Source organism: Oncorhynchus masou, chromosome 25, assembly GCF_036934945.1.
Source record: "Oncorhynchus masou masou isolate Uvic2021 chromosome 25, UVic_Omas_1.1, whole genome shotgun sequence".
Lineage (NCBI taxonomy): Eukaryota > Metazoa > Chordata > Actinopteri > Salmoniformes > Salmonidae > Oncorhynchus > Oncorhynchus masou.
Genome location: NC_088236.1, coordinates 37,743,961 through 37,766,816, shown reverse-complemented (window position 1 = coordinate 37,766,816; position 22,856 = coordinate 37,743,961). Strand labels below are relative to the sequence as shown.

The 22,856-nt window shown below is 46.6% G+C and overlaps 1 protein-coding gene across 2 annotated transcripts in view; it reads left to right on the top strand.

Annotated features, from left to right (window-relative positions):
* Window positions 1-22,856, top strand: part of LOC135514250 (neurogenic locus notch homolog protein 1-like) — a 51,375-nt gene that overhangs the window by 14,716 nt on the left and 13,803 nt on the right. For both annotated transcript variants that reach the window (XM_064937597.1, XM_064937596.1), the window contains exons 3-18: window positions 5,499-5,761; window positions 5,993-6,331; window positions 13,252-13,374; window positions 13,680-13,913; window positions 15,465-15,620; window positions 16,191-16,376; window positions 16,557-16,670; window positions 18,488-18,601; window positions 18,732-18,965; window positions 19,135-19,245; window positions 20,003-20,195; window positions 20,376-20,521; window positions 20,615-20,728; window positions 21,719-21,838; window positions 21,994-22,146; window positions 22,439-22,667. In XM_064937597.1, the coding sequence (XP_064793669.1) occupies window positions 5,499-5,761; window positions 5,993-6,331; window positions 13,252-13,374; window positions 13,680-13,913; window positions 15,465-15,620; window positions 16,191-16,376; window positions 16,557-16,670; window positions 18,488-18,601; window positions 18,732-18,965; window positions 19,135-19,245; window positions 20,003-20,195; window positions 20,376-20,521; window positions 20,615-20,728; window positions 21,719-21,838; window positions 21,994-22,146; window positions 22,439-22,667 (2,829 nt within the window). The remainder of the gene's footprint in view (window positions 1-5,498; window positions 5,762-5,992; window positions 6,332-13,251; window positions 13,375-13,679; window positions 13,914-15,464; window positions 15,621-16,190; window positions 16,377-16,556; window positions 16,671-18,487; window positions 18,602-18,731; window positions 18,966-19,134; window positions 19,246-20,002; window positions 20,196-20,375; window positions 20,522-20,614; window positions 20,729-21,718; window positions 21,839-21,993; window positions 22,147-22,438; window positions 22,668-22,856) is intronic.

The following is a 22,856-nucleotide window of genomic DNA, read 5'->3' as shown; positions in this document are numbered from 1 at the left end:
CCGATGGAGAGAGAGAGAGAGGCCAGGGATGAGCCCGATGGAGAGAGAGAGGCCAGGGATGAGCCTGATGGAGAGAGAGAGAGAGGCCAGGGAGGAGCCCGATGGAGAGAGAGAGGCCAGGGAGGAGCCTGATGGAGAGAGAGAGAGGCCAGGGATGAGTCTGATGGAGAGAGAGAGAGAGAGGCCAAGATGAGCTTGATGGAGAGAGAGAGAGGCCAGGGAGGAGCCCGATGGAGAGAGAGAGAGGCCAGGGAGGAGCCCGGTGGAGAGAGAGAGGCCAGGGATGAGCCTGATGGGAGAGAGAGAGAGGCCAGGGATGAGTCTGATGGAGAGAGAGAGAGAGAGGCCAAGATGAGCTTGATGGAGAGAGAGAGAGGCCAGGGAGGAGCCCGATGGAGAGAGAGAGAGGCCAGGGAGGAGCCCGGTGGAGAGAGAGAGGCCAGGGATGAGTCTGATGGAGAGAGAGAGAGAGGCCAGGGATGAGTCTGATGGAGAGAGAGAGAGAGAGAGGCCAAGATGAGCTTGATGGAGAGAGAGAGAGGCCAGGGAGGAGCCCGATGGAGAGAGAGAGAGGCCAGGGAGGAGCCCGGTGGAGAGAGAGAGGCCAGGGATGAGCCCGATGGAGAGAGAGAGAGGCCAGGGATGAGCCTGATGGAGAGAGAGAGAGAGAGAGGCCAAGATGAGCTTGATGGAGAGAGAGAGAGAGAGGCCAGGGATGAGCCCGATGGAGAGAGAGAGAGAGGCCAGGGATGAGCCCGATGGAGAGAGAGAGAGGCCAGGGAGGAGCCTGATGGAGAGAGAGAGAGAGGCCAGGGATGAGCTTGATGGAGAGAGAGAGAGAGAGAGGCCAAGATGAGCTTGATGGAGAGAGAGAGAGAGGCCAGGGATGAGCTTGATGGAGAGAGAGAGAGAGAGAGGCCAAGATGAGCTTGATGGAGAGAGAGAGAGAGAGGCCAGGGATGAGCCCGATGGAGAGAGCGAGAGAGAGGCCAGGGATGAGCCCGATGGAGAGAGAGAGAGAGGCCAGGGATGAGCCCGATGGAGAGAGAGAGAGAGGCCAGGGAGGAGCCCGATGGAGAGAGAGAGAGGCCAGGGATGAGCCTGATGGAGAGAGAGAGAGAGGCCAGGGATGAGTCTGATGGAGAGAGAGAGAGAGGTCATGGATGAGCCCGATGGAGAGAGAGAGAGGCCAGGGATGAGTCTGATGGAGAGAGAGAGAGAGGTCATGGATGAGCCCGATGGAGAGAGAGAGAGGCCAGGGATGAGCCTGATGGAGAGAGAGAGAGAGGCCAGGGATGAGTCTGATGGAGAGAGAGAGAGAGGTCATGGATGAGCCCGATGGAGAGAGAGAGAGGCCAGGGATGAGCCCGATGGAGAGAGAGAGAGGCCAGGGATGAGCCCGATGGAGAGAGAGAGGCCAGGGATGAGCCTGATGGAGAGAGAGAGAGAGAGAGGCCAAGATGAGCTTGATGGAGAGAGAGAGAGAGAGAGGCCAGGGATGAGCCCAATGGAGAGAGAGAGAAAGGCCAGGGATGAGCCCGATGGAGAGAGAGAGAGAGAGACCAGGGATGAGTCTGATGGAGAGAGAGAGAGAGAGGCCATGGATGAGCCCGATGGAGAGAGAGAGAGGCCAGGGATGAGCCCGATGGAGAGAGAGAGAGGCCAGGGATGAGCCCGATGGAGAGAGAGAGAGAGGCCAGGGATGAGTCTGATGGAGAGAGAGAGAGAGGTCATGGATGAGCCCGATGGAGAGAGAGAGAGAGAGGCCAAGATGAGCTTGATGGAGAGAGAGAGAGAAAGAGACCAGGGATGAGTCTGATGGAGAGAGAGAGAAAGGCCAGGGATGAGCCCGATGGAGAGAGAGAGAGAGACCAGGGATGAGTCTGATGGAGAGAGAGAGAGAGAGGCCATGGATGAGCCCGATGGAGAGAGAGAGAGGCCAGGGATGAGCCCGATGGAGAGAGAGAGAGGCCAGGGATGAGCCCGATGGGAGAGAGAGAGAGGCCAGGGATGAGTCTGATGGAGAGAGAGAGAGAGGTCATGGATGAGCCCGATGGAGAGAGAGAGAGAGAGGCCAAGATGAGCTTGATGGAGAGAGAGAGAGAGAAAGAGACCAGGGATGAGTCTGATGGAGAGAGAGAGAAAGGCCAGGGATGAGCCCGATGGAGAGAGAGAGAGGCCAGGGATGAGTCTGATGGAGAGAGAGAGAGGCCAGGGATGAGCCCGATGGAGAGAGAGAGAGGCCAGGGATGAGTCTGATGGAGAGAGAGAGAGAGAGACCAGGGATGAGTCTGATGGAGAGAGAGAGAGAGAGAGAGGTCATGGATGAGCCCGATGGAGAGAGAGGAAAAACTTGTTTGTGGACAGAGAAGGAACAGAGAGGAGAAGGTTTACCAGCTGAATGCACACTCTCAGCTTGGAGGCTCCCGGCCTGGCCTGCCTGTGGTTAGATCTGAATGGGTAGGAGAAACAATGGAGCCACTCATCCTACCCCCTCCACTGCTGAAGGGGGGGGGGGGGGCTGGCCAGGCAGCAGCTGCCGTCCCCTCATTTACATGCGCACCTGCTCCGTCGCTGCAGCCTTTTGGGAACGATGGCTCAGAGTGTGACGCATGCCCCGCCTCACGACCCCAGCACCAGGCTCCCGCTATGTCTGCTCTGTGTCCCTCTCTGGGTGACCTGGGTTGGCTTATAGACCCCCACTATTTCAGAACTGCATTGCTATGAATGCTAGCTGGCAGAATGCTTCTACATCTCTGTCATAATTAAAAAAGATAGCGAATTATCTGAACAATTGAAGGGCTTGTAGTGAAACTCTGGAGAACAAGGATGAACAGAGCATGTGTTCTTCTCACCACAGGAAAATACATTTGATCATGTTTAGATTTAGAATAGTCCTCAAATAGCATATGGCAATGTTGGGATTTTGGTAGATGGCCTTTTCTCCTCCTTCGCACTCTATATCTCTCTAGAAAAAAACATCCTGCCAAGCATGCTCCCTGTAACCCAAGATGGATGATTCTCTAGTATTTCCCAGTGATTGGAAACCAGAGGTAGCCTAGCCTAGCATTAAAGCAGCGTGACATGCCATCAGGCCCTTCATGTTTGTGTAGCTAGTGCCCAGCCGAGCATGTTATGTTTTCTTTCCCTGGCCACCCTAATCCCGTGAGAGAGAGACCCTGTCTAAACACACGTCTGTCCCCACAGGGGGCCTCTGCTTGGCCCCTGGCCCCCAGCCCTGCTCACACAACCAACGGCCCCCTGGGAATGTTTGGGGAGGTGATTTAGTTAGCCCCCTTCGGGCCAATAGTAATAGACTTATAGACAACTATGTGATATTATTTTGGAGTGACAGAACTTTTAACGGTATTTAAAGGTTGCTGAGACATTGTTACATTATGGAATCCCCCAGAATGAGACACAGTAGCTATAATCAACAACTATTAATGATGTAAATGAATACAATACTAGTTGCAACTGGAGAACGAAAAAAACAACAGCCTCCAATGGAAAGGAATCAGCTCTTTTCTGTATTGTCTTTCATGTGAATTTCCTTCATTTTTCGGCTTCAGACCAATCCCGACTTCTCACTTAAAACGTTGTTTTTTGTGTTAAATGTGTCTTTATGTTTTGCCCTGGGGGAATTGACAATGAATTAGCGAACGTTTCACTAGGAGGATAACTGATACCAAAAGTGTCTGTGGGGCTCTAGAGTTTGCTATCTCTCTATATCCCTTGTCTCTGGCTGTCAGAGAGCGAGAGAGAGAAAGACTCTATACAGTAGAAGAATACAGGTCATTGAGGTGGAGGAACACTGCTTTGAACTCTCCATAATGTTAGCTCTGAGTTCAAAGACGGGCATAGACACGGCCTTGTCCTTTGAATGAATGAGCGCTGAAAAAAAAAGGAGTGGAGTGGAGCATATTTCTTGCTAAGAGCTGTTGATGTGGGCCATGGGGCTACCTTTGTCAAAAATGAGACCGGATTATGTACAAGAATTCAGTCAGCTCATCAGAGTTCAGCTCAATGTTGTTGTGTAGTGTTGATGAATGGAGTCAGTCTATCCACATTGACCAACGACCCTCACCATCCAAACATGTGGAAAACAGTACAGAAACCCCCTGGATGACAAAAGGGGAGCATTTGGTAGCAGTGAGGTCCTAGATAGAGTGGTGGGTTATCTCTTTCCACAGACCCTGACCACCTCTCTCTCTCTCTGTGTGTGTGTGTGTGTGTGTGTGTGTGTGTGTGTGTGTGTGTGTGTGTGTGTGTGTGTGTGTGTGTGTGTGTGTGTGTGTGTGTGTGTGTGTGTGTGTGTGTGTGTGTGTGTGTGTGTGTGTGTGTGTGTGTGGCTCTTTGCTGGGAGTTGACCTTGTGTTGCCTCGGGGGACTCTCCCAGCCCTGTCATTGTCATAGTAAATGTGCGAATCCATCCCCGCTCTCTTCCTCTCTCCTTCTCTCGTTCCCTCTCAATTCAATTTCGATTCGAAGGGCTTCGTTGGCGTAGGAAACGTATGTTTACATTCCCAAAGCAAGTTATAAATAGATAAGAAACAAAAGTGAAATTAACAATCAGAAAGGAACAGTAAACATTACACTCAAAAAAGTTTGAAAAGAATAGACATTTCAAATGTTATATTAGTGTGCAAATAGTACAAAAGGGGAAATAAATAAACATAAATATGGGTTGTGTTTACAATGGTGTTTGTTCTTCAACTGGTTGCCCGTTTTCTTGTGGCAACAGGTCACACATCTTGCTGCTGTGATGTCACACTGTGGAGTTTCACTTCTCTCATTATCTCTGGGAACCGTTTGCTGGGGGCCACTTTATGACTCTAAGAGGACCTGTGAGAAACATCACAGGGGTGGATGATGCCCCCTGTCCCACCCCCTTGCCCCCCATATCCTGCAGTCAGGGTTTTATGCCCTAAAACACGTTGTCTGAAAGGACAACAGTGACAAGGGAAATGTGCTGTTCAGCTGCATAGTTTCTCATGGCTGCGTTGCCGTGTAGTAAAAACAGTGGGCAGGACAGAGAGAACATCCTTGGCTGAGCCCTCAGAGCGTCTTTCACTGGGAGCAGGGAATAGTTAGTTACTTAGTTAGTGTCAGGCTGAGCCTGTTTCCCAGGCTGCTGAAGGTCTATATTGATGAGCACACAATAGGAACATCTCAGTGGCTTCCTCTCCTTGTTTGCACTGACCTCTGAAAACATCAGAGGTGAAAGTAAGAAAGTGGATGACAACTAGTGGGTGTTTGCTTTCACTCTTGCTGTGTTCCCATATCGTCCGTCTATTAAAACAAGACAAAGACAGGTTGCATTGTACTGGCCAGACATGCTTGACTCGTTAACTTAAAAAACAAACAAATTTAGTCAGTGGCTTTTGTTGCCAGTCCACACCTGTTGAATACAACTTTTCCTCAACCCTTAGTGCTTATTATTATCTTTCTGACTCAACCCGCCTCTCTCTCTCTTCTCTCTCTCTCTCTCTTTCCAGATGTCGGGATGGATACGTGGGGAACAGGTGTCAGCATCAAGACCCCTGCACCTACTCTTCATGTAAAAATGGCGGCTCGTGTCGCATGGTGCCCCGTGGGAATTCAGTGGAATTCACGTGTTTCTGCCGGCCAGGCTTCACGGACCGCCTATGTCTGACGCCCATCGACAACGCCTGTCTCAGTTTACCCTGCCGGAACGGTGGCACTTGCGACCTGGTCAACCTCAAAGAGTACAAGTGCAGATGTCCTCCTGGCTGGTCTGGTAAACACGGTCATATTTACTACTCACACTGTAGTCAGAATACTTGAGGGGAAAGCTGCACAGTCTAGTAGTAATAAATAACATTACTAACCGGTCTTATGTTCTTTCAAATATTCAAACTGACCATGGTTACAACTAGTTGTAGCACATGAAAAGAAACAAGGTGCTACGTATGTAAATAAAGATCAAAATCCTGATTTTATTTACAAGATGTGTGTCTGTCTCTTTCAGGTAAGCAGTGCCAGCAGGCAGACCCCTGTGCCTCTAACCCCTGTGCCAACGGCGGGCAGTGCACCCCCTTCGAGTCCCACTACATCTGCTCCTGCACCCCCTTCTTCTACGGCCAGACCTGCAAGCAGGACGTCAATGAGTGTGCACAAAACCCCTCACCCTGCAAGAATGGAGGTGTGTGTGTGAACGAGGTGGGCACCTACCGCTGCCAGTGTCCACAGGAGTATACGGGCAAGCACTGCGATACCCGCTACCTACCGTGCAACCCCTCCCCCTGCCACAACGGGGCCACCTGCGTCCAGAAGGGAGACACCACCTACGAATGCTCCTGTGTGCCAGGTACTGCTCTGTTAATGTTGTCCCATCTCATCCCCTATGGGCCCAAGCCTACATTTACTTCAGAAAGTATTTATACCCCTTTTCAAAATGTTATTTTACAGCCTGAATTTAAAATGGATTAAATTGAGATTTTTGGTCACTGGCCTAAACACAATGCCCCATAATGTCAGAGTGGATTTATGTTGAATTAAAAATGAAAAGCTGATGTTTTTTTGAGTAATAAGTTGCATGGACTCACTCTGTGTGCAATAATAGTATTTAACATGATTTTTGAATGGCTACCCCACACATTGAACCACAAAGACCAGGGAGGTTTTCCAATGCCTCACAAAGAAGGGCACCTATTGGTAGATGGGTACAAATAAAAAAAACAGACATTGAATATCACTTTGAGCATGGTGAAGTTATTAATTACACTTTGGATGGTGTATCAATATACCCAGTCACTACAAAGATGCAGGCGCCCCTCCTAACACAGTTGCCGGAGAGGAAGGAAACCGCCTAGGGATTTCACCAATGGTGACTTTAAAACAGTTACAGAGTTGAATGGCTGTGATAGGAGAAAACTAAGGATGGATGGACAACATTGTAGTTACTAACCTAAATGACAGAGTTAAAAGAAGGAAGCCTGTAAAGAATCAAAAATATTCCAAAACAAGCACCCTGTTTGCAACAAGGCACTAAAGTAATGCTGCAAAACATGTGGCAAAACAATTTACTTTTTGTCCTGAATACAGTGTTGTGTTTGGGGCAAATACAATACGACACACTACTGAGTAGCACTCTCAATATTTCCAAGCATAGTGGTGGCTGCGATCATGTTATGTGTTTGCTTGTAATCGTTAAGGACTGGGGAGTTTTTCAGAATAAAAAAGAAACTGAATGGAGCACAGGCAAAATCCTAGAGGAAAATCTGGTTCAGTCTGCTTTCCACCAGACACTGAGAGATGAATTCACCTTTTAGCAGCACAATAACCTAAAACACAAGACCAAATCTACACTGGAGTTGCTTACCAAGAAGACAGTGAATGTTCCGGAGTGGCCGAGTTATAGTTTTGACTTAAATTTACTTCAAAATTCAAAAGGCACTCGCACATCTGAGCTATCTTTGTTGCAGGTGCATGGTAACAGTTAAATAAGATGAGAAAAAAGAAGATACCACACCCTGCTCTTGCTAGTATCACTGTTCTTTAATTAGCTTTACGTATCGACCTCAAGGCCTTCGTCAGAGCTTGAGGAAGGCCTTGAGGCCGATACGTAAAGATAATTAAAGAACAGTCGTAGTAGCAAGAGCAGTGTGTGGGTTTCTTCTTTTTTCTCGACTTAAATCTACTTGAAAATCTATGGCAAGACCTGCAACTAGTTGTCTAGCGATGATCAACAACCAATTTGACAGAGCTTGAGGATGTTGAAAAGAATAATGGGCAAATGTTGCACAATCCAGATGTGGAAAGACTTACCCTCACAGCTGTAATCGCTGACTAAGGTGCTTCTACAAAGTATTGACTCAGGGGTGTGAATACTTGTGCAAATGAGATATTTCTGTATTTAATTGTCAACATGTTTTCACATAGTCATTATGGGGTATTGTGTGTAGATGGGTGAGAAAACACATATATTTAATACATTTTGAATTCAGGTTGAAACACAACAACATTTGGAATAAGTCAAGGATACTTTCTGAAGGCACTGTACATTACGTTTTAGTCATTAAGCTGAGGATTGTGTCCAGAATTATTAACAATCAGGCCATGTGTGATATTTTATATTTTAAGTTTGACCCAGTATGAACTTTCAAGTTGTAGAATCCATTTCCACTTAGGGGCTGCTTAAGTGTTTTGTCCACCAGTCTATCCTCTCAAGTCTAACATCTAAAACAGCTGTGAAATGAACTAGCAGCACTGTTGTCTAGTGGCTGGTCAGGATGACTTGTGGAGGAAGCTGTGCGTAGTGGCTCCACAGTGCTCTGTGTGTGTGTGTGTGTGTGTGTGTGTGTGTGTGTGTGTGTGTGTGTGTGTGTGTGTGTGTGTGTGTGTGTGTGTGTGTGTGTGTGTGTGTGTGTGTGTGTGTGTGTGTGTGTGTGTGTGTGTGTGTGTGTGTGTGTGTGTGTGTGTGTGTGTGTGTGTGTGTGTGTGTGTGTGTGTGTGAGAGAGAGAGCTGTAGGGCGATATGGCCTAAAAGTCATATCTTTTCTTTTCTTTTTAAACTTACTATCGATTCACAATATATGTTTTCTCTAAATAAGCTTTGTTGTACAATTAAAGGTCAAGTATTATTGTATCAAAATAGTTTAACCGTCTTTTTTGCTATAATCACTGATCTGGCTTTCAAGTCTGTCTATGAAAATGCCCTTTTTGTTACAAATTTAACCAGAACGAGAAGCTTAATGCACATTCACTAATAATGACCAACTTCTTATAATGGGTATTATAGAAGATGAACACAGGTCTCATAAACTCTCTCTCAAGTACAAGCCCACATGCTAGTGACTAGCCAGCTAATCTTTATATTTCAAGTTTAGCCAACTTGGATCTATTGGCAAAGGTAGAACAGTTGAATTGAATCTCCAGCTGTTTGAACAGCATGCTAGCCTGTCCACTTTGTTATGGTGTTGAAATCAAGTGGCCTACCTTATTTCTCAGAATAGGAATGGGTTGCAAATTCCTTATGTAATTGTGTTTTCGGCTTATTGCACATTTATAAAACACAGACTAGACAGCTCGGTAACAGTCCTTGGCTAAAATACTGCTAGCGGTACATGGTACTGCAATGCCACACGCAACAAACTGAAGATCCATTTTCCAGAATCAACGTTCATTGATTGTCCTGTTTTAGTAGTGTCTGCTCTGCGCGCAATTTGAAGAGTTGTAACACAAAAAGTTGTCGTTAGAAGGGTTAACGTCTCTTTTATGACAGTAAAATAATGTCTCGATGTGTTTCGGTGTCCATATGTCCCATTCTGTTGAACCAAACCTCAAATGCAAATAGCGAGTTGAATCTCCTTGCCAGAGAGGAAGCAGTTGTCATCTTTGTTGTGTTGAGTGGCAGGTGTAGGGGCTTGGTGTGCGTGTGTAAATAGGAAGGTGCACACAGCCTACAGTCATTGGACACGGTACAGAACGAACGAAGGAGACAAGACCAAAAAGACAACAGGAGAGCAAGTGGACATAAACGCCCATAAAACATATTTTGTTGCAATACAGTCATTCGGAATATCGCGCAAAAAAAATATTCAAATTGATTTGTTATATCGCCCAGCCCTAGCGAGCTGTGTGTAGTGGCTCCACAGTGCATTATGTGTGTGCTGTGTGAACAAAGGGGAGCAGGATAGCATTGGGCCTTATCGTGAGGAAATGGCTGAATGATAACACCCTCAGAACAGAGCCTGCTAGTCCTGTAGACAGGGTTACCGCGACTGGGCGTCCCCTCCCTACTCCCCACAGGTCACCACTTCCACCCTGCCCTGCTCCTAAGCCAGGCTGAGCTAGACTTTCACTGAGCTCCCAGTAAGCACCACGCCACTTTCCTTGTGCCTCTAACACTGTTTTGGCCGTGAAACATGGCTCTACCGAAACGCCACTGCCGAAGAGAAATAATTGTGAATCAAGAGAAGTACTAGAATTGTCAACAATCCAATGGTGCTCAGATTCTACCTACGTGAAATTGGCAGCATAACCTCCTAAATGTCCCTCTTCTTTTCTTATGCAGCCAGGGTGCCAGACAATACTGTGGTGGTGTGTTGTGTAATGCCAGAGCACGATGGTTTCTGTTATATGATGGGAAGCTGTGGTCTGGCTGGCTGTTTGTTCTGACTGACACAGACCAGAGGAGGGTTGCCACCGCTGCCATTCATTCCCCTCTGAAAAAGGAGGCCGTTGAAACTGCTGCAACTGTAAAAGAGCTTCCCCTTGTTTTGAAAGGAACCAACCAGGCAATTTTGAAACGAAGCAATTTTGGCGGGTCTGTGTGAGAGAGGGATGCAAAGGGACAAATATACTCAGATATACAATACACTTCCTTGATATCAAATCAAATTGTAAACATTCACAGTGCAGAGTGGAAAAAGTATGTGAACCCTTGGATTTAATAACTGGTTGACCCTCCTTTGGCAGCAGTAACCTCAACCAAATGTTTTCTGTATTTGCGGATCAGACCTGCACAACAGTCAGGAGGAATTTTGGACTATTCCTTTTTACAAAACTGTTTCAGTTCCACATTATTCTTGGGATGTCTGGTGTGAACTGTTCTCTTGAGGTCATGCCACAGCATCCCAATAGGATTGAGGTCATGCCACAGCATCTCATTCGGATTGAGGTCATGCCACAGCATCTCATTTGGGTTGAGGTCATGCCACAGCATCTCATTCGGGTTGAGGTCAGGCCACTCCAGAAGGCGTATTTTCTTCTGTTGAAGCCATTCTGTTGTTGATTTACTTCTGTGTTTTGGGTCGTTGTCCTGTTGCATCAACCAACTTATGTTGAGCTTCAGTTGGCGGACAGCCTAACATTCTCCTGCAAAATGTCTTGATAAACTTGGGAATTCATTTTCCCATCAATGATAACAAGCTGTCCAGGCCCTGAGGCAGCAAAGCAGCCCAAACCATGATGCTCCCTCTACCATACTTTACAGTGGGAATGAGGTTTTGATGTTGGTGTGCTGTGCCTTTTTTTCTCCACACATAGTGTTGTGTGTTCCTTCCAAACAACTCAACTGTAGTTTCATCTGTCTACAGAATATTTTGCCAGTAGTGCTGTGTAACATTCAGGTGCACTTTTGCAAACTTCAGATGTGCAGCAATGTTTTTTTTGGACAGCAGTGGCTTGTTCCATGGTGTCCTCCCATAAACACCATTCTGGTTTAGTGTTTTATGTCTTGTAGACTCGTCAACAGAGATGTCAGTATGTTCCAGAGATTTCTGTAAGTCTTCAGCTGACACTCTAGGATTCTTCTTAACCTCATTGAGCATTCTGCTCTGTGCTCTTGCAGTCATCTTTGCAGGACAGCCACTCCTAGGGAGAGTAGCAACAGCGCTGAACTTTCTCCATTTATAGACAGTTTGTCTTACCGTGGACTGATGAACATCAAAGCTTTTAGAGATACTTTTGTAACCCTTTCCAGCTTTATGCAAGTCAACAATTCTTAATCTTAGGTCTTCTGAGATCTCTTTTGTTCGAGGCATGTTTCACATCAGGCAAAGCTTCTTGTGAAGAGCAAACTCAAATTTTGTGAGTGTTTTTTATAGGGCAAGGCAGCTCTAACCAACATCTCCAATCTCGTCTCATTGATTGAACTCCAGGTTAGCTGACTCCTGACTCCAAGTAGGGTTTGGAGAAGCCATTAGCCTCGGGGTTCACATACTTTTTACAACCTACACTGTGAATGTTTAAATTGTGTATTCAATATACACAAGAAAAATACAATAATTTGTGTGTCATTAGTTTAAGCACACTGTGTTTGTCTATTGTTGTGACTTAGATGAAGATCACATCAAATTTGATGACCAATTTATGCAGAAATCCAGGCAATTCCAAAGGAATGTGTGTGTGTGTGTGTGTGTGTTTGGCGTCAATATGCGTGTGTCCGTGTGTGTGTGTCCGTGTGTGTGTGTCTTTGTGTGTGTGTGTGGTAAGAGTCCAGTGAGTGTACATCGAGCAAAAAATAAGAATAAAATAAGGGGGTCAATTTAAATAGTCCGGGTAGCCATTTGATTAACTGTTCAGCAGTCTTATGGCTTGGGGGTAGAAGCTGTTAAAGAACCCTTTGGTCCTAGACTTGGTGCTCCGGTACCGCTTGCCGTGTGGTAGCAGAGAGAACGGTCTATGACTTGGGTAGCTGTTAAAGAACCCTTTGGTCCTAGACTTGGTGCTCCGGTACCGCTTGCCGTGTGGTAGCAGAGAGAACGGTCTATGACTTGGATAGCTGTTAAAGAACCCTTTGGTCCTAGACTTGGTGCTCTGGTACCGCTTGCCGTGTGGTAGCAGAGAGAACGGTCTATGACTTGGGTAGCTTTTAAAGAACCCTTTGGTCCCAGACTTGGTGCTCTGGTACCGCTTGCCGTGTGGTAGCAGAGAGAACGGTCTATGACTTGGGTAGCTTTTAAAGAACCCTTTGGTCCTAGACTTGGTGCTCCAGTACCGCTTGCCGTGCGGTAGCAGAGAGAACGGTCTATGACTTGGGTAGCTTTTAAAGAACCCTTTGGTCCTAGACTTGGTGCTCCAGTACCGCTTGCCGTGTGGTAGCAGAGAGAACGGTCTATGACTTGGATAGCTTTTAAAGAACCCTTTGGTCCTAGACTTGGTGCTCCGGTACCGCTTGCCGTGTGGTAGCAGAGAGAACGGTCTATGACTTGGATAGCTTTTAAAGAACCCTTTGGTCCTAGACTTGGTGCTCCGGTACCGCTTGCCGTGTGGTAGCAGAGAGAACGGTCTATGACTTGGATAGCTTTTAAAGAACCCTTTGGTCCTAGACTTGGTGCTCCGGTACCGCTTGCCGTGCGGTAGCAGAGAGAACGGTCTATGACCTGGGTAGCTGGAGTCTTTGACCATTTGTAGGACTTTCCTGGCCCCAGTGATGTTGTGGGCTATACATACTACCCTCTGTTGTGCCTTGCGGTCGGATGCCGAGCAGTTTCCGTACCGAGCGGTGATGCAACCAGTCAAGATGCTCAATGGTGCACCTATAGAACTTTTTGAGGATCTGAGGGCCCATGCCACATCTTTTCACCCTCATGAGAGGAGTTGTTGTGTCCTCTTAGTGACTGTGTTGGTATGTTTGGACCATGATAGGTCCTTAGTGATGAGGACACCAAGGAACTTGAAGCCAAGGAAGTGTAACATGACCCCTCCTGTTGAGATGGGACTTATTTAAAAACTACAGTGTGTAATATGTATGTACTTAACATAATGTCCTGTGTTCTCTAGGCTTCTCAGGTCAGAACTGTGACACCAACATTGATGACTGTCCAAGACACGAGTGTCAGAATGGAGGAACCTGTGTGGACGGAGTTAACACCTATAACTGTCAATGCAAACCTGAATTCACAGGTAACTATACAGACCCCCCCCCTAATTTCTACACTCACGGTAGGAGTTTGTCATAAATACAGATCTAGGATCAGATTACTAACCCTCAATCCTAACCAAGACCATTGGGCTAATAAAAACATATCTGACCTTGCATCAGTGATTATGGTGTAACTTTTACCCTACTCCGATCTCTATAATGGAAGCCTCCTTTCTCTTGACTCTTATGATTAGCACTCATCTTTGTCTCTCTTTGACTCTTTTGACTTGTGTGTGTGCACTGTGGCTTGTTGATAAGTGCATTTACCTCATGTTCTCCCCTGTAGGCCAGTTCTGTACAGAGGACGTTGACGAGTGTCAACTGATGCCCAACGCGTGCCAGAACGGTGGAACGTGCCACAACATCTACGGTGCCTACCAGTGTGTGTGTGTCAACGGGTGGACGGGGGATGACTGTGGAGAGAATATTGACGACTGTGCCAATGCGGCCTGCTATCAGGGGGCCGTCTGCCACGACCGTGTGGCGTCCTTCTTTTGCGAGTGTCCCCATGGTCGCACAGGTGAGCCGATGGACTTTGTGATCTTCTTCATTTCTCATAGATTGTCCATTTATCGGACCCTGAGCTTTGCACACTTGTATATATATATATATTTTTTAAATTTGTCAAAAAATTTATTTTACCTTTATTTAACCAGGCAAGTCAGTTAAAACCTCTTGAAACTCCCCATCCCGGATCCGGGATCGTGAATAAAGCCTCAGGCTCATTAGCATAACGCAACGTTAACGATTTCTGAAAATCACAAATAAAATGAAAATAATGCGCCTGCTCTCAAGCTTAGCCTTTTCTTAACAACATTGTCATCTCAGATTTTCAAAATATGCTTATGAACCATAGCAATTCACTAATTTGTGTAAGAATATGCAAAGCTAGCTTAGCATTTTGAGTAGCATTTAGCACGCAACATTTTCACAAAAACCAGATAACCAAATAAATAAAATCATTTACCTTTGAAGAGCTTCGGATGTTTTCAATGAGGAGACTCTCAGTTACATAGCAAATGTTCAGTTTTTCCTGAAAGAATCTTTGTGTAGGAGAAATCGCTCCGTTTTGTACATCACATTCGGCTGCCCGAAACGAACCGAAAATTCAGTCACCAACAACGTCAAACTTTTTCCGAATTAACTCCATAATATCGACCGAAACATGGCAAACGTTGTTTGGAATCAATCCTCAAGGTGTTTTTTCACATATCTCTTCATTGATATATCGTTCGTGGAAGCCTGCTTTCTTCTCTGAATTCCATGGAAAAATACTTGCAGCTGAGGTTTGCGCACCAATTTCGGCGCAGGACACCGGGCGGACACCTGGTAAATGTGGTCTCTTATGGTCAATCTTCCAATGATATGCCTACAAATACGTCACAATGCTGCAGACACCTTGGGGAAACGACAGAAAGGGCAGGCTCATTCCTCTCGCATTCACAGCCATATAAGGAGACAATGGAAAACAGAGCCTAAAAAATCCTGCTCATTTCCTGGATGCCGTTTCATCTTGGTTTTGGTTCTGTAGCTCACGTTCTAGGGCACGCACAGAGAATATCTTTGCAGTTCTGGAAACGTCAGAGTGTTTTCTTTCCAAAGCTACCAATTATATGCATAGTCGAGCATCTTTTTGTGACAAAATATTGCGCTTAAAACGGGCACGTCTTTTTATCCAAAAATGAAATAGCGCCCCCATAGCATCAATAGGTTTTAAGAACACATTCTTATTTTCAATGACTGCCTGGGAACAGTGGGTTAACTGCCTGTTCAGGGGCAGATTTGTACAGATTTGTACCTTGTCAGCTCGGGGGTTTGAACTCACAACCGGTTACTAGTCCAACGCTCTAACCACTAGGCTACCCCTGCCGCCCCATATCTACTACTTAATGCAAAATCTCTTGTGGTCACTAGTGATACTAAATAGGTAGCGTTTCCTCGTCCAGTGCCGACAGCACAGATAGTTACTACACGGTTGAAAAGCAACAGCTACATAAATAACTTTTAACGAAGTAAATAACTGCAACGACTAAACCAATCAGCGTCTCCTGTTGTTCTTTTGCTGTGCCAGGTCTGCTGTGTCACCTGGATGACGCCTGTATCAGTAACCCATGTCAGAAAGGCTCCAATTGTGACACCAACCCCGTCAACGGAAAGGCCATCTGCACCTGTCCCCTGGGCTACTTTGGCGCCGCCTGTGACCAGGATGTTGACGAGTGCTCGCTGGGTAAGTAGACTCAGACCAGTGACGGATGCTTTTCATAAAAAGCTTCTATCTCAAGGCCATCAGACTGTTAAACAGCCACCACTAACGCAGAGAGGCTGCTGCCTACACACAGACTCAAATCATTGGCCATGTTAATACATGGATCTGTAGTCACTTTAAAAAAATGCTACTTTAATAATGTTTACGTATATCTTACATCACTCATCTCATATGTATATACTGTATCTTATACCATCTATTTACATTTGTGTGTATTAGGTAGTTGTTGTGAAACTGTTAGATTACTTGTTAGATATTGATGAACGGTCGGAACGAGAAGCACAAGCATTTCGCTACACTCGCATTAACATCTGCTAGCCATGTGTCTGTGACCAATAAAATGTGATTTGATCTGAACACACATTAGATCACTACAGGAATAGGTTTGGTTAGTTTGAACTGGAAATGTGAATCGCTCAAGGGCAGAGACACAGACAGGTAGCAACCACCACAGAGCAGCACGAAGGAGCACGCCCTGCAATGTGTTTGTTAAGGTACACTCCGTGTCTCTCTCTCTCGCTCTGTGTCTAGGTGGTAACCCCTGTGAGCATGGAGGGAAGTGCCTGAACACCAAGGGATCGTTCCAGTGTAAGTGTCAGCCCGGCTTCTCTGGGGCTCGCTGTGAACACGATATCAACGAGTGCCTCTCCAACCCCTGCCAGAACGAAGCCACCTGCCTCGACCAGATAGGAGGTTTCCACTGCATCTGTATGCCAGGTAACACACACACACACACAGTTAATTACCAACATCAGTATAAGTTCTTCTTACTGGCAAGTTTAAAGACACCTTTTTAATCAAAAGGGTGACCACACTCTAAACATAATAGCTGTAAAGTCAGGAAATTTGGCAATGTTACTGTACACTGACTAACTTTCCCTTGCTAATTGGTTAAAGGCTACGAGGGACTGTTCTGCCAGATCAATACGGACGAGTGCGCCAACAACCCCTGCCTAAACAATGGGAAGTGTATCGACAAGATCAACACCTTCCACTGCCAGTGCCCCACAGGTGAGCCCCGGTGCGTCGTAGCGGGAGGAGGGGGGTCGATCACCCCCCCTCCCCCGGACAGGACGGGCGCGGGAGGCAGACTCTAATCCTTGCCTCAGGCAGGCTTTACCAGGCCAGCTCCCGACGAGGAGGAAAATCCATGAGGAAGTTGACACTTTGAACAAGTTTTTACTCTCAACTCTGATGAGTGTGCAGTTCAACTTGGTTTGGATGTAGCTAGCTACAAGTACGTTAATTGACAACTAAGGAAAGAAGGACTAAGAATATCAGCTGAAATAGTGTTGTGTTTCCACGTATTGAATTTCTGTATAGTTGGAGCAGCTGCTTTCAGTTTTGTGTGTAGTAAAGTTTTGAATTTAGATAATTTTATGAGGTATTTCTCCAGGGGTTCCAGTGGGGTTAGACTATGTGACAAGAGACATTGAGGGTTTTGTGAGCAGAGGAATGCTCTGATGGATAAACGCGAGGCCAACCGACACAGAGGAAGGTTTCTCACCCTCTAAAATGTGTTTTTGTTTTCATTCTTTCACCAGAGCTACTGGGCTGGAAGTATTTCTGGAACAAAATAGTGCAGTTCTCAGTCGGTTCGGATCAAAGACCGTTCAGAGAGAAAGGCAGGAGGCTCCTTGTGTTGAGAAAGTGCAGTTAGGAAGCTGAGGAATTAATTGTAGGGAGGTACAGCAGAGAACACAAGAAAAGCCCCCCCATGTATATGGGACAGGGCAGGAGAGAGGCCTGAATGAGACAGTGGTGAAAGTGGAAGGGGTAGGAGGCGGTGTTGGGGTACTGGAGGGGACTGAGACACATAGACGGTTATGCTCTAAAGGGGGGAGAGAGGGGAATTGCCTTCTTGAGATGTAAATTTGTTCCTGTGTAAGCCCAGGCTGGGGTAGGGTAGGGTCCTCTCCTTTCATTTCTGTACACACCATCTCCATGGAAACCCCACTGGGGCGGTTTGAAATGTCTGATTCCAGGAGCCTGGGCTAAATCTCCTCTCTGGGATGTGTGTGAGGTAACGTTAGCATGGGCAGTCTAAAGCAAAAGGGACTCTGTGTTGTGAATGGGAAAATCCACTGGGAGCAGAGCAAACAGCTAGACATGTAGCCACTTCCTATCTGGGTTAGTGACCACTGGGATGTCTGGCTGGCTGCTTGGCTTAGACCCCCCTGTGTTCCAATAGGGGGGGGGGGGTCTCTTAATCTCTTTATCAAACAGAATCCATCTTCTTTCCGCTTAGAATGTAAATGTGCTCCAGCAACAGAAATTGTAAGAAGAAACAAACTAAAACAGATTAGAATAACTAGAGAAAAATGGGAGCCTGCTGGTTGATTTTTTTGAATGACGATGGATTTGAATAGCTGAGTTCAGAGGTCAAGCTGGCCCTTTTGGGCGCGGCGGGCAGGGAGGGGGGCAAGACGGGAGAATGCACATTGTGATGGAAAAGTTTTGGGGGACAAAAGAGGCAACCGGCTCGGCATCGCGTTGCATTGAGCAGACAGTCCCCCCTTTGTCTCTCACCCCTGGTCATGAGGCCTTGGAAGTTTTTCGCCCCTTCTTTTTATACCCCCCTTTCTCAGATGCATTTTTTGGGGGGAGAAGTGGTGAAAAGGAGTAGAAATAAAAGAAAACAGAAAGCTTGCAGTACGGCAGAGTTGTTGATTAATATGCAGCCACCTCTGTCGTTGCGGGCATAATGTATGTTCCAGGGCAAGAGTGGGAATAGTTTGGGCTTGGTGAGATCACCCCCCCCCCCCCCACACACACACACACACACACACACACACACAAACTCACCCCCACCCTTCTTGTTTTTCTAGGCTTTGCTGGGAATCTCTGCCAGATAGATATTGACGAGTGCTCCAGCACGCCTTGCAAGAATGGCGCCAAATGCACGGACGGCCCCAACAAGTACACCTGTGATTGCACTGAAGGTATACAAAGCAGCAACAAAGCAACAATAAAGATTTTTTTTAAATCTACCAACACTGATTGAATATTTTATGCATCCTCAATAAAATGGGGAGAAATGAGACAGTGACCAACTTCTTCTCTTTCCACCAGGTTACACGGGGCAACACTGTGAGACTGACATCAATGAGTGTTTCTCAGCCCCCTGTCACTATGGTACCTGTAAAGACGGCCTGGCCTCCTTCACCTGTTACTGTCGCCCTGGTTACATGGGCCGGTTGTGCGAGACCAACATTAATGAGTGTCTGAGTCAGCCCTGTCGGAATGGGGGCATCTGCCAGGACCGCGAGAACTCTTATATCTGCACCTGCCCCAAGGGCACCACAGGTCAGACACACACACACACACACACACACACACACACACACACACACACACACTAAAATACTCCTCCTCTTAACTCAAAATTGGCCTTCACAATAAAATCATCCAGATGTACTTTCATCTGTGAAAATGTAATTATAGAAACTTTGATGCAAATTTCTTTGCCCCTTAGGTATAAACTGTGAAGTCAACCTGGACGACTGCAAGAGCAAGCCATGTGACTACGGGACATGCCTCGACAAGATCAACGGCTACGAGTGTGCCTGTGAGCCCGGCTACAGTGGTGAGTAGATACTGTAGGGGACCAGTTTGTCCGACTGTGGCAACCCAGGTGGAGACTTGAAGGGGGTACTCCTACCGCCGTGCATGTTTTAGTCTCCTATTCAGACCTCAGGCGAGGGGAGGACAACAAGGGCGTAGGGGGCAGCATGAAGGGATGGAAGAGAGGGAGGGGTAACAGATGGCGAGCGAACGCACTCCTTTTGAGGCCTTCCGTGGCGGTGTCACTTTCCAGCCCCTCCCTGTCCCCAACCTGCTGCCGAGACACACAAGCTGGCCTCTCTCGCCAGGCCCCGAAAGGACCAACACCCACCGGGGATTTTCACAGGAGAAAAGATCCCCTGAAAGAGTCCTGAAAGTTGATCTTTTAAAAGGGGAGAAGTTGGTCTATGCTGAATGGCTGCGGTGCTTCAATTGGCCGACAAAAGCAGACTTAAAAACCCCATGTTTCTCGAGATGGATGCATTTACTTTGGGGACATAGAGCCCATTGTGTGGTCCATTGTCTGGTGTCGTATGGGTTGTGCCTTGTGTTTTACTTCAAAATGTTATCTTCATAAAAATCTAACCAAAGTCCAAACTCCAAAGACTACAACATAATATTATGCTAGGTCTAACCATAAAGCATTATTCATTTGTATCATTTTTGTTAAACCAATTTCATGCGCTTGTAAACCATAAATGTTCCTAGTGGTATAAAGTTGAGACGCTACCATACGAGGGGTCAGAGAAGTAAACATGTTCATGGGTTCTGCTTCACAGGGACCATGTGCAACATCAACATTGATGAGTGTGACCTCAACCCGTGTCACAATGGTGGCACCTGCATCGATGGCATCAACAGCTTCACCTGTTTGTGCCCGGAGGGTTACCATGACACCACCTGCTTCTTCCAGGTCAACGAGTGCCTTAGCAACCCCTGTATCCATGGCCACTGTCAAGACAAGGTCAACGGGTGAGTCTGCCTCTTTCATCTGTCTCCATGGCTCCTCCTCTGAAGGAAATTACATAGTTGTGTTTAATTTACATCTACAAATCTTCCCTACATGTATGGTATGGAACTATGAATATACAGTATCAAAGTGAAATATAATGTATGTTTCTCTAATACTGAGCGTTTCCATCTTATCCTTAGTTACAACTGTCTGTGTGACAATGGCTGGAGTGGCAAGAACTGTGACATCAACAATAACGAGTGCGAGTCCAACCCCTGCATGAACGGAGGCACCTGCAAGGATATGACCAGCGGATACGTCTGCTCATGTAGAGTGGGCTTCACTGGTGAGTTAGTGTGTGTGTGTGTGTGTCTTTGTGTGTGTGGTCGTCTAGACTCCAACTCATGTGCTACATATCTTCTTGACCTTTTGATTCCAGGTCCAAGTTGTCAGACGAACATCAACGAATGTGCCTCCAATCCCTGTCTGAACCAAGGAACCTGCATCGATGATGTCGCTGGCTACAAGTGCAACTGCCTACTCCCATATACCGGTATGAACATATTTGTCTATTGTGAAATATTTGTCTGAGTGTCTGTCTGTCTAAGTGTGCTGTTTTCTATTCCCTGTGGGGCGCTACGTTGTTGCTTCTCTACGGCATTGGACATACAGGAAAAACATGCTCTGGAAGAGCAAGCTGTCGATGAAAGTTCAGCAGCAATCCTTCCTCTTGGCTAAAAGACTCCAGCGTCTGGTGTGTTGACGTTGGCCCGCCATGACAACTTCGCAAGTGTCCCTGATAACACAATATTTTTCAGCAGTCCTCACGTCCTTTCCTTTCCTCCCTTGTTGTATTATTTGAAAAAACAGATAATGATGGACTGCCTTTGGGCACATTTGTTATTTATTCCCCGTCTTTTTGGAAAAATTCACACAGCGTTGGGACCTGAAATAATAGGGGTTGGGAACGAACGACCCGGCTGCTTGACACATTTCCTGTTTGCAGACTTCCTGTCTCACAGAACAGCAAATGCCTTGACAATAGCAGGAAACGTCAGCCTACTTCCTGTCCACGCCGGGTACCGTGAAAACAGAAAGGGAATTGTCTCAGCAGGCCCAAACAGCTCTGCTCTCGAACACTCACAGAGCTTTACACTGTGGGCAAGAAGCCTCCTGATATCCTCCTGAATGAAGTGTTTAAATGTCCAATGAAAGCATTATCTACGTAGGGCAGTCTATCCAGACACCCACTACTTCTTGTCACGATACTCTGGTTCCGGCAAACAATAGTATTAGACATGATAATAATATGAGAATTTTAATATTGAGCATAGTTTATGTCCATTATCTAACAGTTTGTGTGTGTGTGTGTGTGTGTGTGTGTGTGTGTGTGTGTGTGTGTGTGTGTGTGTGTGTGTGTGTGTGTGTGTGTGTGTGTGTGTGTGTGTGTGTGTGTGTGTGTGTGTGTGTGTGTGTGTGTGTGTGTGTGTGTGTGTGTGTGTGTGCGTGCGTGCGTGCGTGCGCGCGTGTGTGTGTGTGATAGGTGAGAACTGTGAGACCCTGCTGGCACCCTGCAGCACCAAACCCTGCAAGAACGCAGGTGTGTGTCAGGAGTCTGAGGACTACGAGAACTTCTCCTGTGTGTGTCCAGAGGGCTGGCAAGGTGAGTGAGCAATATCTTAATAGTAGATTGTGTCATTCTTATGCATTTATATACACATATGAAAATAGACAAAATATCTTTTAAAAAATGGGCAAATCTCAGTGATGTATGTGTAGTAAGCCTCGCCCCTCCCTCCTCTTCCCTACCCTCTATAGGCCAGACCTGTGAGGTGGACATTAACGAGTGTGTGAAGAACCCCTGTCTCAATGGGGCCACCTGCGAGAACACCAAAGGCAACTACCGCTGTGGCTGCAAGGCCGGCTACGCTGGCCGCAACTGCGAGACCAACATTGACGACTGCAAGCCCAGTAAGTCTCCTTTCCTCTCATCTTCATGACTTCCTCATGAAAACAGGTGGATATGAGACAGTGGCCATGTCTCAATACTCTAAATTTGTTCCCTCTCCTTGGCTCTTTTATTTATGACTGATAAGTTTTTAAAAAACTAGATAGGCCTCTAAAATATCTCTATAACATCTGCCTTGTGATCAGTGGGGGGGAGAAAAAAAATACAAGAAAGGAAGCTAATCGAGACTATTGAGCCGCAGCCAGTGTGCTAAGCTATCAGCTAACTTTTCTCCCTCCTTGCTCTCGTCCTTAGATCCCTGCAGCAATGGAGGTTTCTGCCGGGACGAAGTGGACAACTTTGTGTGCACCTGCCTGCCTGGTTTCCGTGGCACTAAGTGTGAGGAGGACATCAATGAGTGTGACAGTAACCCATGTAAGAATGGAGCCAACTGTACAGACTGTGTCAACAGCTACACCTGCACCTGTCCTTCTGGCTTCAGTGGGATACACTGTGAGAACAACACACCTGACTGCACTGAGAGGTGAAGAGAGCTCGGACTCCTGTTTCTTTCTGTTTTATCTTCGTCACATGGCCTGTTGCGTCTCTGTCACAAACGATGAATATCGCTTTGACCTACCTCTTTTTTGTTCTCCTGTCCACTTCTGCCCCCTGTGGCAGAAAGTTGAATAACACTAAATGACTATCCTGTTATAGCCCAAGAAGTTCACAC